Source organism: Emydura macquarii, unplaced genomic scaffold (assembly GCF_026122565.2).
Source record: "Emydura macquarii macquarii isolate MOO-44397 ecotype Brisbane River unplaced genomic scaffold, CSIRO-AGI_Emac_v2 contig_1644, whole genome shotgun sequence".
Lineage (NCBI taxonomy): Eukaryota > Metazoa > Chordata > Testudines > Chelidae > Emydura > Emydura macquarii.
In genome coordinates this window covers 1121182-1136785 of record NW_027131781.1, presented here as the reverse complement: position 1 = coordinate 1136785, position 15604 = coordinate 1121182, and the positions used below count along the sequence as shown (strand labels likewise).

Below are 15604 nucleotides of genomic sequence, written 5' to 3'. Positions count from 1 at the left end.
TCCCCTCGGGGCTGGGAGCGGTGCCAGGCCCGGGAGAGCCCCTGGCAGTGGTAGGCCGGGGTCCGGCCCTGCCTGAAAGCAGAGGATCCCTCGGACACAGCACCAGGAGCGGCGGGGAGCAGAGCCGGGACAGGCCGGGCTGGCTCGGCTGGGCTGGGTTCCCCCCGCGCCACTCGCCCACCGCCCCGCGTTCGGTGCCATCCTGGGGCAGGGCACAGCTGCGGGAAGCGGTGGGCAGCAGGCTCAGGGCTGCGGGCGTTGGGGGGTGGCAGTAACGCCCCCCCGGCTGCAGCTGGCGGGGGAAGGTAGCGGCTCCCCCCAGCCCCGGGTCGGGCGGTCCCGGCCGGCAGCTGACAGCCGGCGGGGGCAGGAGAGCAGCTGGCCGGGAGCAGAGCTGCCAAGGCCGCCAGCGGGCCCCGGAGCCCCGCGCCGCCCCCCCACGGCCCGGCCCGGCCCGGCCCCCCCGAGCCACGGCTGCTGCGCGCGGGCGGAGCCGGGCGGCCCGGAAGCGGCGCTTCCTGCCCGAGTCCCCGCCCGCCGCCGGCTCAGCCCCAGGCCGCCTCGCGGCTGCCCCGTCGGGCCGGGCCGGGCCGGGATGGGGCCGGGGGCGGGCGGCCGGGCGCGGGCGCTGTGCGGGCTCCTGCTGCTGCTGCTGCTGCTGCTGCTGCGGGCGGGCCGGGCCGGCGGCGCCGAGCTGACCTTCGAGCTGCCCGACAGCGCCCGCCAGTGCTTCCACCAGCCGCTGGAGCGCGGCGCCAAGTTCTCGTTGGACTACCAGGTACCGGGGGCCGGGGCGGCGGCGAGGGGCCGGGGCGGGCGGGCGGCGAGGGGTCCCCGCCGCAGAGGGACCGGGCTCCCCTGCGGAGTTGCCCCAGCCCCGGCCGGGAGCTCCCTAGACAGGTACCGCCCGGCCCGGCCCGGCTCGGCCCCCAGCCTCCCCGCCGGCCTGGCCCGGAGCAGCCCCGGATCTGCCCCTTGGCCGGGTGCAGCGGTCCAGTCTGGCCTGGCACGGGCACGGGCAGGGGCCAGCTTGGTCCAGTGACAGGAGAAGGGAAACAAACCCACCCAGCCCCCCATAACCGCCCTCCCGGCCTGTCCCTCGGTCACAGCTTGGGGCCTGCACAGCTCAGGGGCTGGGGCTGTCCCCAAAATGCCCTAGGAGAGGAGGTCAGGCGGGCACAGATCGAACGCCCTCCCTGAGCTGGGCTGAGAGTGATTTGCCCGTACTCACACAGCCAGAGCCCTGCAGAACCGACAGGAGCCCCCGCTCCACCCCTCTGCAATAGTCCTTGGCCGGGCCTCACACACCGAGGGAGGAAACAGGAGGTGGATTTAAAGTAGCGGTTGCTAGGGGTTGCCAGGTGGCTGAAATGCTCCGGGCACTGGGCGATGCTTTAAGTCATTAACATCCGCCTCTTTATTTTACCACCAGGGGCCTGGCCCAACACTGTGGAAATGGAAGCTGGGTGCCACTGGAGACACCCACTTCTTAGGTCACAGCTGCCAAGCAACAAATACTGCTATAGGAATAGTCGTGAAAGCTACAAAATCTCTCCCCGCTTCAGGGATGCGTGTGGGCCTTTTCCCTCAGTCTCAAGGGCCAGAGCCAGACAGGGACAGGTCTGCAAACAGAACAGGCGTGATGCAGAGCCAGGCACTGGTGTGAGAGGCCCTGCAGCCTCGGGGAAATACAGACGGGGGAAGCTCTGCTCGAGAGCAGACAGAGAACGGTAGCTCCTCTTCTCAAACCTAATTTCAGCCTTAACTTCGCCCTGCCTTGATTTCCCCACCGGTAACATGGGAAGAGGCATGTTGACTCATCTCCTGGGGCAGTAGGAGATTCACCGTCTGCAATTCACACTGAGATCTTCAGGAGACAGGCCCAGCTAGGACATTAGTGTGGCCCTAGGTTCATTCCCCAGAAGTGACAGGCATGTTCTCTTTCACAGGTGATCACAGGGGGCCATTATGACGTAGACTGCTACGTGGAAGATCCCAACGGCAAGACCCTTTACAAAGAATCGAAGAAGCAGTATGATAGCTTCCCCCATCGAGCCGAAGTCACAGGCGTCTACACGTTTTGCTTCAGCAACGAATTCTCCACTTTTTCACACAAAACGGTCTACTTTGACTTTCAAGTTGGAGATGAGCCCCCGATTCTCCCAGACATGAACAGGGTCACTGCCTTGACACAGGTCAGTCTGGCTCAGCTCACCTCTGTTGCATAGGAACGGGGTAGTTTCCTAGCTCTCTCGTGGTAGAACAGCACAGGCCTTCGGCAGTTAGATGCTGGTAAAGCATGGCCACGGTTGAGAAAGAAACGGTCAGGTCGTGGCTTGTCCTGTGGTCACTTCGGTGCTCGGCTAAAAGCAGAACTTCCAGCCCCCAGGGTAACTGTACTGCCTGGTGCAGGATAACGCAGCGCTCTGTTCCTGCAGAAAGGAAGACTGCAGCTGGCGTAGAAAAAGGAAATGTGCTGTAGAAAATGAGGCATGGTCCCAAGTAAAGGAAAGGCCGGCCCAGCCCACGCAATTCAGATCCAGATCAAACCTGCCCTGAGCTGGCGGTTTTGGGGTGGTGGGGGTGGAAGAGGTCTTTGGGTCCATGGGTTAGCGTGGGCTGATCTCCAAATAGACAGACTGTGCTCACAGAGTCTCTGTCCATACCTGTACATAGATCCACCCACGCAGCCTGGGCCCACCTTGTCATGAGTGGCGTTAGGGTACCTCCATTTCTGAGGTTTCAACCCCTTCATGCCTGGGCCTAATCAGCACCCACTGACTTCAGCTGGAGAGCTCTGGGTGCAAAGCACCTGCAGAATCAGGCCCCACTACCTCCTCAGGTTGGGCACCCAAAATCTGAGACCACTTTAAGAACATAATGGCCAGATTGGGTCGAACCAAGGGTCCATCTAGCCCAGCAGCCTGTCTGCCAACAGTGGCCAACGCCAGGTGCTTCAGAGGGAATGAACAGAACAGCTCATCAAGTGATCCATCCTGTCGCCCATTCCCAGCTTCTGGCAAACAGAGGCTAGGGACACTTCAGAGCATGGTTTTGCATCCCTGCCTTTCCTGGCTAACAGCCATTGATGGCCCTGTCCTCCATGAACTTCTCTAGTTCTTTTTTGAAGCCCATTATAGTCTTGGCCTTCACAGCATCCTCTGGCAAAGGTTGACTGAGTGTTGTGTGAAGAAATACTGCCTTTTCTTCATTTTAATCCTGCTGCCCGTTCAGTTGCATTTGGTGACCCCTAGTTCTTGTGTTATGAGTAACTAACACGTCCTTATTCACTTTCTCCACACCACTCATGATTTATAGACCTCTACATGTCCCCTTAGTCGTCTCTTTTCCATGCTGAGAAGTCCCAGTCTTATTAATCTCGCCTCACATGGAAACTGTTCCATTCCCCTGATCATTTTTGTTGCCCTTTTCGGTACCTTTGCCAATTCCAATCGATATTTTTAAAGTTGGGGCGACCAGCTCTGCACACAGCATTCGAGGTGTGGGTGTACCATGGATTTATAAAGAGGCAATACGATATTTTTGGTCTTATTATCTATCCCTTTCCTAATGATTTCATGGTTGAAAACCACTGTCTTTAGCCAAAGACTCGTTCCTCAGCCACTCCGGTGCAGTCCTGTTGTCTGTTGCACAGTATGGTGCTGTCCCATGAAGTGTCAGCACCTCTCTGATGCGTGAAAGTGATATTTTACTCCTGCCTCAAAATATAGCAACTAGCCGCAGACACATGGATTGTCCCAGGCCAGGCCCCGCCATGTGGAATGATGCCGGTACAAAGGTACAAAGTGATGTTTGTTTATTTCCCCAGATGGAATCTGCCTGCGTCACGATTCACGAAGCTTTAAATACAGTGATCGACTCCCAGACTCATTACCGGCTGCGGGAGGCACAGGACCGGAACCGGGCTGAAGATCTGAACAACCACGTCTCCTACTGGTCTGTGGGGGAGACCCTCCTCCTCCTCGTGGTCAGCGTCAGCCAAGTGATGCTGCTCAAGAGTTTCTTTACAGAGACGAGACAGACCACTGGCGCAGTCAGCACCTAGAAAGCCAGAGTTGCTCCTGGGCCGTGGCACCGAGTGGGAGTGGGGGTGGGGAGGGGGAGGGGGGTGGCCATGCAATGGGCGCATGGCTCACAGTGGAGACGGTGGAGGTTTTTGCTACATGCTGCTGAGGGACTGGTGTGTGGGGACGGGCTGGCACATGGGGACAGGGAGCAGAAAGAGAATGAGGCCCAAGGCTTTGGGGAAACAGTCACCCAGCCAGCAATTCTAATGGAGTGACAGCTGTTAATAACCATTGCCCCCTCCCTGGCTGTGTTAGGGGCGGCCCCAGGATGCAATGCAACTTCATGGGCATGCAGGGGCTCTCCGTGCAGCTGAGCTGTGATTGAGGGGGGACAGATTAGCACAGGGTTCACTGCAATTAGTTGCCTTGATGGATTCTTGTTTGTGACCCTCATCTTCATAGCCAGGTGTATCAGCAACATGCAGCCAGAGCATGCAGCACAGAGCCCACGGAGGGGCACACGTTCCCCAGCACAGAGCGCAGGGCCAGGCCAGCGTGGGGAGAGTGTGCGCCAAGGAGGCTGCAGTCGTGCCAGGTGCACTGGGAATCCCAAAATGCAGCAGTGTAGCTGAGCTGCAACACATCTGCAATGAAGCAGGAGGAGGCCTGGCCAGGACAGAGCTAGGAGGAGTCACTGCAACCCCACTGGCTCCCGAGGGGTCCCCAAACGCTGCCTAATTCCAGGGAGTGCCCCCAGCTCAGGCTGCTGCCGCCAGGGGTCCAGGGGTTTACCCATAGCAGGCTGCGGGAGCTATGACTCCTGCTGCCAATGGGACAGGCCCCCTCAGATACTCTGGAGTTGGAGCCCGAAGTTGCGAGATCCCCGGGGCATGTCCTTGTGCCCTGCTCCCTGTGCACCATATGATTTTGCCATGTGCCCACGACAGGTGGCGTGACCAGCGCTTGTTCTGCACACCTGCTGGCAGCCATTGGCTTAGTGCTGCCACCCCCAGGGGTTCAAAAGTCTTGAGTCAGGCCTCAGAAGCTCATGAGTTTGTTAAAACAGATGTCTGGTTCTTTTCTTGCCCTGCCTTTTGCTTGCTCTCAGGTCACGTTTTCAAGCTTTTCTCTGCAACCAAGAAGGCTAAAAACCTTTTCTTTTTTTAAATAAAAGGGAAGCTGAAATTCTCCCATAATCCCAGGACTCCAGGAGCTGGGCCTTAAATAAAAATGCCAAATATCATGAGAGGCTCGGTACAACTGGCTCCCTCCTTGCTTCTTTGTGTTAAACGGATCCTATGGCCCCAGACAGTTTATGGCCAGAAGAGACTGTTCAATCATCTAGTCTGACCTCCTGTGTATTACTGGCCCCTGGCACCCACTAACCCAACAGAGCCCAAAGTGCCACAGAGCACAGGAGACGAGGCTCTTACGTGCCAGAGGCAGAGAATAGGCAGGACCAAGCTGCACCAATGCCCCAGGCACCTGGGGTGCCAGGGAAACAACTGAGATACACCCAGATAATCCTGGCAAGTGACCCCTGCCCACATGCTGCATAGGAAGGTGAACCCCTCCCTCTGACCTGGGGAAAATCCCTTCCAGACCCACATGTGGGGACAAGTCAGACCCTGAGCAGGTGACCTAAAACCAGCCAGCCCAGCCCGAGAGAGAGAGCGCTCACTGCCACGGAGAGCCAGGGGCCTTCCTGTTCCGTGTCCCAGCCCCGTGCCCCATGCCGGCAATAGATCAGCACGGCTCAGGGGAAGGAAGGTGAAACACACGCCCCTTAGGGTGAACAGAGGAATCCGTTCCAGCCATTGCCGGGACCAGCGGAAGCCCTGAGGCATGGCCTTTAAGAACACAAGACGTTAACCAGGAGGGCTCCCAGGGGAAGGGAGTGTATGTTTGCAAGGGTAATTAGCCCCTGAATGATTTCCCAAGGGTCTTGGTGGATTCTCCAGCGTGGGCAATTTTTCAGTGAAGATGAGGCATTTTGCTGGGCGATCTGGTCTCGGAGGATTTGGGACAGGTCTCTGCTGGGTGATACACAGGGTCAGACGAGAGGATCACAGGGTCCCTTTTGGCCTTGCTCTCTATGAATCTAGGGCTGCCAAGCCCTGCCCCCAATGCCATCCCCAGTGGAATAATCCAGACACCTTCCCTAGCCCAGCACATGGGAACAGCCGCTCGCTCTGCTCAGACAGCGAGGCCTGGGCTAAGTCCCTGGTAGTGCCTCAGAACACACAGCAGTAGTCCCAGGGCCCAGGCCAGGCCAGTCATTGTCCCAGGAGAGGGCCCGTGATCTAACCACTATGCTTTAATACCAGCAACAAAACCAACTCTAGCTGCCAGCAGCTCAGGCTGTTGTGCAAGACGCTGGGAGAGGCCAGCATTGTCCCGACCGCCCAGACAGGGAGGGGAGGGGAGGGGAGGGAGGAAATCAGAATTGCAATTACTTTCCTCAGCAGAAGAGACACCTCTGCATGCTACCTTTGCCACTTCTTAATAAACCCACGAGACCACAGCTTGCTTTCACCACTGATCAGACACACGGTCCACCCAAGCGCTGCACGGTATGCGCCACTAAAAGCCAGTCAGAGAGCTTGTTCTCCTCACAGGGGGCACAGTCAGCCACGGCCCTGGCAGCCCACCTTTGTGAGCTGTTTGTCACACCCTTCTAGGAAGCCATAAACAAAACATATTTCCTACCAGCTGCACCTTCCTGCCTCTGGCAACCCAAGGGCTGTTCCTGCAGGACCCCAGCAGTTGTGTGTGACTCACTGCTCAGGGTGCACCGTCTGTGCTCTCCCCAGAGCACCCAGCCATCCTGCACTTAAATCACGCCACCTGATTCCCATCTTGCTTTCACTGGCTGGGTGAGGCCAGGCAAGCTCCACAGCTGCTCGCAATCAGCATAATCCCCCTGACTACACTGCTGAAGCTGGGCTGAATAAACCGCTGAGAATCTGGCCCCCTGACTTCAGCAGTGACTCTGGATTACAAGCATAAATGGTAGCAGAACCAGTCCCCATTTGGCATTACCGCAGGGGGGCAGCAGAGGGAACCATGGGCCATGGATTTGAGCCTGTCTCTAGCCCAGTTCTGCCATCTCTGGCGCCCAGCTCTCCACGGGAGCTCAGGAGCAGAACCCTTTCCAGCTGCCCTGACTGGCTCGCCCCTGGCTCCCGAGGGAGGGTTTTACAAACCCAACGTGAGAGCTTTCCCACCTCATCAGCACTTTCTCAGGGAGGGTTTGGGGCTCAGACCCTGCCCCACGGGAAAGCCTTCGGTATCTGCCTTTGAACCCTGCCCAGGCAGGGAGCTCCCCGACCCACTGCAGCCTGGGCCCCTAGGGGTGATCTGAGTCCAGTTTCTTTTCAAGCTGCCGTCAAATGCTGGGCATGGCTGAGTCCCGCCTACGTGGCCTGAACCTCACTAAGACGTCCCCAGTGGCCAAGGCGAGCCGAGACCCCCTGGCTGTTGAAGAGATGTGCTGGGTGGAGGTGGGGACAAAACCCTCCCACCAGTGCAGGGCCACATGGCAGCAGGGAAGCCCGGTACCTGGTAGGCTACAGGGAGGAAGTGACCTAGACAAATGGGAGACTTGGGCCAAAAGAAATCTGATGAGGTGCAACAAGGACAAGTGCAGAGTCCTGCCCTTCGGACGGAAGAATCCCATGCACAGCTGCAGGCTGGGGCCGATGGCATGTCTGTCAGGCTAACCGAGGTCGACCTGGGGGTCTCTGCTTTTAGTTTGTAGCTCCAGCCTTGTGAGACTCCAAACAGCAACAGAGAGAAGAAACAATGTCGTCAGCTGCGTTTTATTTCCTTCCTCCAGAGCCCTTCTCTATGCAGTGGGTGTGCGGGGCAGTTGGCAAGTCTTCGCAGTGTGTTTCCTTAGGACAGGCCTCGCTGGTTCGGAGACAACCCCTCCGGACGGGGGCCGCAGGTGCAGAGCAAACGCTTTCAGCCATAAAGCAAAACCCGTCGCTAGTGCCTCACAGCACGTGAGAACGGCAGTACAGGTGCGGTTAGTGCAGGCAGCCATTGATGAGCATTCCACAGAGACTAGACACTAGACACCCTGTAAGCATGCTAACACACACGGAGCTGGACGGGTTTCCTGCAATGACCGCGTCAGTGCTCAGCGGAGGCCTAAAGCCTTGGCAAGAGCCGGCCCCTGGTTTGCCAGCCTCACATCGGCTTCCCAGGGCGGTCGTGGAATCCCCGGCACGGGAGGTTTTTAAGAACGGGTTAGACAAACCCCCGTCAGGGCTGGTCTAGGTTTACTTGGTCCTGCCTTGGTGCAAGGGGCTGGACGTGATGAGCTCTCAAGGTCCCTTCCAGCCCCACATTGCTATGGTTCCATGTGTTCCCAGTTTTCTTAAATCTACCTGCCAGGGGGAGGGAGGCTGGACTCCACGGGCAAAACACATGCCCCCTGCCCTGTACAACATCTCTCTCATGTTCTCCCATCTCCTCCGTTTCCCGTCTCCGGGGCAGTCAGGATGTAAATCACAGAGGGCTTGCAGACCACTGCCGGCACGCTGCAGGGCGCCAGGGCAGCCCAGGGAACCCGTGGAGTGCATGGCGCAAAGGGGCGATTTGCTGCCAGCACCCGCCGCTGAGCCCTGCTCCCGTGCCAGCCCTGTGCGGACTAGCAGCCTGGCAGTGACAGAGGCTGCGGCGAGCAGCGGGTCCAGGCAACGCTGCCTGCCCTGACTCCAGAGGAGACCAACTGACAGCAATCCTGGGCCCTGGGGCAGAACAGTCCCGTCCAGCCTCTTCCACCCGCAGCCCTGCCCCTGCTCCACCACAGGCCCCGCCCTGCTCTGCCCACTCACTGCTGTGCCCCCCCGCTTGGTCCCCCTCCTCTCTCCCACACTCCCCTTCCCCCAGGCGGCGAGTGAGGGTGGGGCGGCTGGGGGGAGGAGTGACATGGCGGGCAGCATGCAGCAGGGCCGGACAGGGCCCAAGATGGAGCAGGGCTGGAGTGTGGGCGGGGCTGCACCTGGAAGAGACCTGGGCCCTTTTAAATTGCCAAGCCCCTGGGCGCTTGCCCCCTTTGCCCCAGAGCGCGGCACCAGCCCAGCCTCGGGGCAGGCTGACAGGACGCAGGCACAAACCCCAGGCTGGCGGGGAGTGCTGTGCTGACATTGCACCCACCAGTCACCAAGTGTGAACCCCTCAGGCACAGTGACAGCCTGGACGTGGAGCCACCGCCGGGTCCCTTGGGCACCGTGAGCTACCTCGCCACCCAGCTGAGCCGCCCTTGCGACAGACGGGCCCGTACGCCCAGACTCACAGCAACGTTCAGGTCACTTCCTCCAGGTCAAGTGCACCTCACATCTCTCACCAAAGACAGCGCTAGTAGCCGAGCCACTAATAAACTGTGCAAAGATTTGTGACCTAGGAAAAGGAAACCAGCGAGTTCTTGATGAGGGTCAAGCAGATGAAAACACACACACACACAAACACACACACACACACACACACACACACACGGAACAGTCCTAAATTACAAAAGATAATAGAAGCTTCCATAACCCACAAGCCGTATTTGTACTTTAAGGCTAACCCAAGCTAAGCAGCTGGGGATCACTCGCTGATGCCTAGAAACCCCTGCCAGAGGCCAGAGTCCAAGCAAGAGAGAGGAGAGGTTCTTGTCTGGGGTTTTTACCCCCCTCCTGCCCTGTGTTCTTAGCTGCAAATGTGGCTGACGGGAGGAATCCACGTGCATGACTTCAGAGGAGGGGGAAAGCAACACAAGTGGTGACATGGAGACAGCTGCTGGAGGTGAGACTAATGCTGCAGCCCCTCGCCAGCTTTCAATAAAGCCTAAACGCCAAACAGCCCCGCGTCACGCTGGCGCCTGGTGTAACACCGCTAGCCCCAGCGGAGCCGGGCTGACCCCAGCTGTGTACTGCTCATGGTGCCACTGAGACACGGGCACCTGGCATGAGCTGGCACCTGGGCTGCCAGCGTCACAGCAGACCGGGACACCAAGCGCACATGGAAGAAGGTGCCAAGAGCGCCTGGGAATGCCAGAGTAGCACATCCCCTGAGCCCCACTGCCACGGGCTACATGGCCACGGCACCCCCATCTCTGCCCCCCAGCTCCCGCCAGCCTCCATGATCTCCAGCTCCATCCCCGCCCCGGCGCCCGACGCGAGCAAGGTGCTGCAGAAGCCTCGTCATGAGTGAGCCTGAGGAGATGGGCAGCCATGTCCCCACGCAGCCTGGACACCGGGGTGGGGATGGGGCGGGGCACCAGAAAGGGGGGCTGGTTTGCTCCCTTGTCGCCTCTCCTTGCACCATCAGCCCTGCCGGGAAAGCAGCGGCTACATGAGCCGTGGCCGACCCATCCTCCCTGCCTGCCCCCCACCTCTCTCCTCCCAGGCCCTGCAGCCAGGGGCTCTTTCGCCCCCACGTGCTGGCAGGCGAATGGCCTGGGACCCGGGACAGCTCTTCCACCCACTCCGCCTGGCCCTGAGGCCAGCAGGAACCAGGGGAGCGTGAGTGGAGCCCCTGATCCAGGAGCAGGTTCTGCCTGCTGGTGCGTGTGCCAAGGCCCTGGGGATTAGCTGGTCTCCGGCAGTGAGTGCTGGCTGTGCCGGCTCAGATACGCAGCAAGGCCAGCCGGTGACGCACAGGCTGCTGTGGTGCCGAGCTGGCCACACTCCAGCCAGTCATCCGGGAGACGGGCCCTTTGGGACCCGTCTCAGGAGCAGAGTGAGGCCCTACCGGGTGCTGGGGACAGGTAACCGGGTCCAGAACCTCCCGGGTCAGCCCAGCCCAGCCCAGCCCAGCCACGACCCACCTCCTGGCCGTGCTGCGTGTCCCATCCCGCTCCAGAGCCCACGCCACAGATGGCAGCCACCAAGGCAGCCTGCTCTCCCCTCGTGGCCCTGCTCAGCATGCCGATGGCTGACCCTGGAGCTGTTGCCATGAAGCCAGGCATCTGGGGGGCGCCTGGGAAGCCCAGGGGCAGACTTGCCTGGCTTGCCCTGCCCTGAGCCCACCAGTGCCCTTGAGTGTCAGCCCGAGGGGCCCTTCTCCGGCCGCGGTGCTCTGACCCCTCGCGGCCCCAGGGTGAGCGGGGCACAACGGCAGCGCCAGCGCCCCCCAAGCTGCCCCCAGGGCCCCGCCGGCCGTGGCCTCACAGGCAGCTGCTGTCGACGCTGCTGGTCCCATTGCCCAGGTCGGTCGGGGCCCCGGGCGTCTCGGTCAGCGTGGCGCCCCTCCTGGCGTGGCAGGAGGTGGCGGAGCAGCGGGAGGATGCAGTGGCCGGGGAGCAGGGCGCAGGCTCGGGCCCCGCTCTGGGCCCGCTCGGCCAGCAGCACCCCAGCCCCCTGTGGAAGGGCATGGCGAAGAGGCCGTAGGTGAGGGGGTCCAGGCAGGCGTTGAGGAGGCCGAAGAGGAAGAGGATGTGGGTGAGGGACTGCGAGACCTGCTGCTCCATGGCCCGGGGGCAGAACCAGTACCAGAGCCCCAGCAGGTAGTAGGGCGCCCAGCACACGATGAAGGAACTGACGATGACCAGGCTCAGCTTCAGCACGCGCAGCCGCGCCCGCGGGATGTTGTTCTGGGAGCGGCGCAGGGGCATCTCCTTGGAGGGCACTAGGGCGACAGGGCGGGGCTGTGAGGGGGCCGGGCGGCCGCGGCCATGTGAGTCACAGGGTGCAGCTGGCAAACCCCGGCGCCCGCGAAGCAGGGCCCCGATCCCCCCTGCTGCGGGCCCTGGGCAGGGTGCCCACACTGTCAGCGTTCCCAGCGCCGCAGCTGGCCCCGGCCGTCCACAGGGAGCCGGGCGCCCCGGGCCCAGCTCGCTGCACGGCTCCAGGCGGGGGGCAGCGAGCGCTCTGGGAAAGCTGGCCCCATGGAAGAGCCTCGGGCCGGGGACCTTGGGCCTGACTCTGGAACGAGAGCCCGGTCCAACTCACACCATGCCCCTCATGTGCCTCCGGGCCCACCCAAAGCCCCCCGCAGCTTCTCCCCAGCCCCCACAGCCCCATCTGCCTCCCAGACACCCCACAGCCCCTCCACAGCTTCCACCAGCTACCTCCAGCCCCACGCACCCCGGGGCCCTCCCGCAAGGTCTGCTCCACGTCGCCGACACGCTCCCAGTGACACGGCGTGGGAGCCGCAGGCCTCCCCCATTTCCTCCGTCCACGCCAGCCCTGCCCTCCCTGGGCAGCGTAGGGGCATGGCCCGTCTCCCGGGGCCGCGGGCAGGCACTCACACGGGCGGGTGCCCATACGGCGGGAGATCTCCAGCAGGATGCGGGAGTAGCAGCAGACCATGATGAGCAGCGGCAGCAGGAAGAGGCCGGCGAAGGTCAGCATGTTGTAGGCCGTCTCCTGCCAGCGCTGGGGGAAGCTGCCCTGCGTGGTGCACTGCGTGAAGTTCTGCAGGGGGCCGACCGTGACCGTGTGGAACAGGAACAGCTGGAAGAGCAAGAGGAGAGCTCGGCCCTGGCACCCGGGACCATGCCCGGCCAGCGTGAGCCAGGGAGCGGGCTGTGCTGGCTCCCCCCGCCCAGCCCCAGCCAATCCCAGGCGGGTGCCAGCACACCGACGTGCACCGAGCTCGACACCATGGGCAGGATGCTCAGCGGCTGTCCCAGCTCCCACACGCCCTCTGGGCCAAGCCGCGCCAGGGAGATGGGGGCCTGCGCCCTGCCCACCAGAGCCCAGCTCTGGAGAGCCGGCCGCCGGGAATGCCGTGCAGTGGGGACCCACACGAGAGAGCTCCCCTGCACCCCACCCCTTCCCCCGCCCTGCACGCCCCCACCCCCGGCTCACACGTCTGGGGCCCTACTGGCACCCCATCCCTGCTGCAGAACGGCTCGAAGTCCTCAGCGGCCAGCGCGGGGCAGGTACCTGTGGGGGGCGGCGGGTACCTGGGGTGGGGCAGGTCCCTTGGGGGGGGGGGTCCCTGCAGAGGGGCGAGTACGTGTGGGAGGTCAGATCCCTACAGGGGGTGGGGGGCAGCGGGTCCCTGCAGGGAGGTGGGTACGTGCAGGGGAGGTGGCAGGTCCCTGGGGGGTGGGTCCCTGCAGGGGGGGTCCCTGGGGGCGGGCGGGTACCTGCGGCACGGAGAGCCCCGCGCTCAGCATCCAGGCCGCGTACAGCATGAGGCGGTTCCTCCTCTGGGCCTGGGCGAGGGCCAGTGGGCGCAGGACGGCGGCCTGGCGGTCCAGGCTGATGACCACGGTGACGAAGGCCGAGGCGTACATGGCCAGCAGCTTGAGGTACATGAGGAGGCGGCAGGCCAGGTCCCCCGCCCGCCACTGCACCGTGACGTTCCAGGCGGCGTCCAGCGGCATCACCACGAAGGTGACCAGCAGGTCGGCCCCCGCCAGGTGCAGCAGGAGCAGGCGGACGTGGGAGAGCTTCCCGCGCCGCCCGCCCGCGCCCGCCCACAGCACCGCCAGGTTGCCGGCGGCCGCGAGGGCCAGGAGGATGAAGGTGAGGATGACGCGGGCCTTGGCGGCGGGGGAGAAGGTGGGCAGCGCCAGGGCCCCCTCGCTCCCGTTGGCCCACAGGTCCCAGTCCCAGCTTCCCTCGGGGGGCGGGAGGCTGCTGCAGGGCCCCAGGCCCCCTCCCTGGCTGGCATTCATCGCAGGGGCACGCGGGGCCCGGCGGCTCCTCCTGCTGTGACAGATGGACAGACAGACAGACAGGGTCAGCGCCCGCTCTCCCGGGTGAGTGTGACCCCCCTCAGGTAGCCCCAACCACACAGAGCCCCCTGCCCATGGGGCCGGGCCCAGGTGCCAGGCAGTGTCCCAGGCGCTGGGCCAGGCAAAGGGCACCTCCTTATGGGGCCGAGCCCCGGCCAGAGGCAGCCTGCCGGGGTCTGGCACGGCCGGGAGGGGTGCAGAGGTCCCCCTCATCCTGCACGGTCGGCCTGGCGCTGGGGGCAGCGGAGCTCAGCAGGCGGTGGAGTGGCAGCCCAGGGACCCCGACCACCCCCCTAGCTTGGTGCCCTGCCCTCAGGGGACACCAGACGCCCAGCCCAGGGCAGTGGGCCAGGCCGCTCGGTGCTGCCGTGTGCACAGTCCCCCTGCCCCACCGGCTAGTGGTCTCTGCTAGTCCCCCAGCGCCTGGCTGGATGACCCAGGGCGCCGGGCTCCCCAGCGCCAGCCGGGGCACTTCCCAGCAGTCTCCAGAGAGCCCCGGCTGGGGCGCAGGGCTCTGGAGGGGGCTGCGAGCTCAGACGGGGAGAGGCCGGTGGGGACGCGGGCAGGCTCTGGAGCCCCTGGCGTGGGGCCGCACGGGCGGGCCAGGCCCCCGTGGTGGAGCGCTCTCCCTGCAGATCCGCCGAGCCCCGCAGGCTGCTCTCCCCCCAGCAGGGCCAGGCACAGCTTCGCCTCCCTTCCCACGAGCACCTGCTTCCCTCGTTCCTGCCTGTCTGTGCCACAAGCCCAGACACCACAGTGATGGGCTCCAGCCGACGCTCAGCGGGGGAGCATGGCGCTGGCACCGGCGCTGCATGTCCCACCTTCCAGAACCCGCCCCGGCGGGACCCGGCCTGCCTCGGCCAGCCTGCTCCACGAACAGCAGTGCAACTCTGGCCACAGCAGCCCCCTTAAACCGCAGCACTGGGGTGCAGAGGGACCCCCCAACACTGCCCTCTGCTCCGGGGCAGCTCTCCACGGTGGGCCCAGGCTGGCCCCTGGGGGAGCGTGGGGGGTAGTGGGGTCAGCAGCAATCAGCCTCTGTTCAGCCAGGCAGGGGCTGCGCCTGGCCCCCTCCTCGCACCCGGGGCCCTGCCCCCCGAGGCTGGCACGGGCAGGCAGTCGTCCCAGGTGTCTGTGAGCTACGTGGCCGCGCAGCCTCGGTGCCACGTGCCACGCTCTCTGGCGCGCCGGCACATGGCCTGCCCCCGGCGGCACACGCTGTTGTGCCCACCTTCGTGCCCGGGGAGGGGACGTCACGCCGGGAGCCGCACTGACGTGCTGGGGGCCGAGCCCACCCAGACCCCTGCTGAGGCGGTTGTGGGGCCGTGCAGCCCCCCGGCTCGCTGCACCCAGCCCGCACAGACCCACGGCTCGTGCGAGGGGCTCACGCTTGGTGCCGCCTGCCCAGCCTTGCCCTGCCCCATGCCCAGGGCCTCCCTCCCGGCTCTGACAGCAGGCAGACGTGGCTCTGCAAGCCCCAGAGAACAAGGAGCCGGGCCCCAGGCCACCCCTCCGCCGGTCCTCACCTGCAGCCACGAACGCCCCGCACGGGGCGCCTGCACTGCTCGGCGTGGCTCGGCGTGGCTGTGTCGGGTACAGCTCAGTGCCCGGAGCCGCCCTCTGCCTTAGCAGCCGCACTGCAGCCCCGCGGCAGCGAGCCAGCCGCTGGCCCTGCCCCACGGGCAGCCTCCCCTCCGACGCCGGTTCCAGCAGGCCCGGGGCTGGGTGGGGGGAGACGCTGCCGTCACTCTGCCACCTGCCCCCCACGTGATGTGGAGACGCTGACGCAGCTGATCGACGAGATGCCCTTGACGGCTCATGTTGCTTCTTGATGTAATAAACGTGTGTTTAAAAGGCTTTGTTCCCCCATCCCCCGCGCGGCACACACCCACAC

The 15604-nt window shown here is 63.4% G+C and overlaps 2 protein-coding genes across 2 annotated transcripts; one reads left to right on the top strand and one right to left on the bottom strand.

The window, feature by feature from the left end:
• Window positions 1-571: 571 nt before the first annotated feature.
• On the top strand, window positions 572-5288 carry TMED3 (transmembrane p24 trafficking protein 3). Its single transcript, XM_067556081.1, has 3 exons — window positions 572-778; window positions 1950-2195; window positions 3830-5288. The coding sequence occupies exons 1-3, from the start codon at window positions 596-598 to the stop codon at window positions 4064-4066; spliced, it is 666 nt and encodes a 221-aa protein (XP_067412182.1). The 5' UTR covers window positions 572-595; the 3' UTR covers window positions 4067-5288.
• A 5899-nt stretch (window positions 5289-11187) lies between these two features.
• LOC137158288 (gonadotropin-releasing hormone II receptor-like) lies at window positions 11188-13650 on the bottom strand. Its single transcript, XM_067556080.1, has 3 exons — window positions 13117-13650; window positions 12271-12475; window positions 11188-11648 (listed from the first exon to the last, which is right to left on the bottom strand). The coding sequence occupies exons 1-3, from the start codon at window positions 13648-13650 to the stop codon at window positions 11188-11190; spliced, it is 1200 nt and encodes a 399-aa protein (XP_067412181.1).
• Between the last annotated feature and the right edge of the window lie 1954 nt (window positions 13651-15604).

Coding starts and splice junctions, on each gene's coding strand:
- TMED3 (XM_067556081.1), top strand. CDS start 596: ATGGGGCCGGGGGCGGGCGGCCGGGCGCGGGCGCTGTGCGGGCTCCTG. Junction 779..1,949: donor AGTTCTCGTTGGACTACCAG/GTACCGGGGGCC, acceptor TCTCTTTCACAG/GTGATCACAGGGGGCCATTA. Junction 2,196..3,829: donor GGGTCACTGCCTTGACACAG/GTCAGTCTGGCT, acceptor TTATTTCCCCAG/ATGGAATCTGCCTGCGTCAC.
- LOC137158288 (XM_067556080.1), bottom strand. CDS start 13,650: ATGAATGCCAGCCAGGGAGGGGGCCTGGGGCCCTGCAGCAGCCTCCCG. Junction 12,476..13,116: donor CGGGGCTCTCCGTGCCGCAG/GTACCCGCCCGC, acceptor TTGCTCTTCCAG/CTGTTCCTGTTCCACACGGT. Junction 11,649..12,270: donor CCGTATGGGCACCCGCCCGT/GTGAGTGCCTGC, acceptor CTGTCGCCCTAG/TGCCCTCCAAGGAGATGCCC.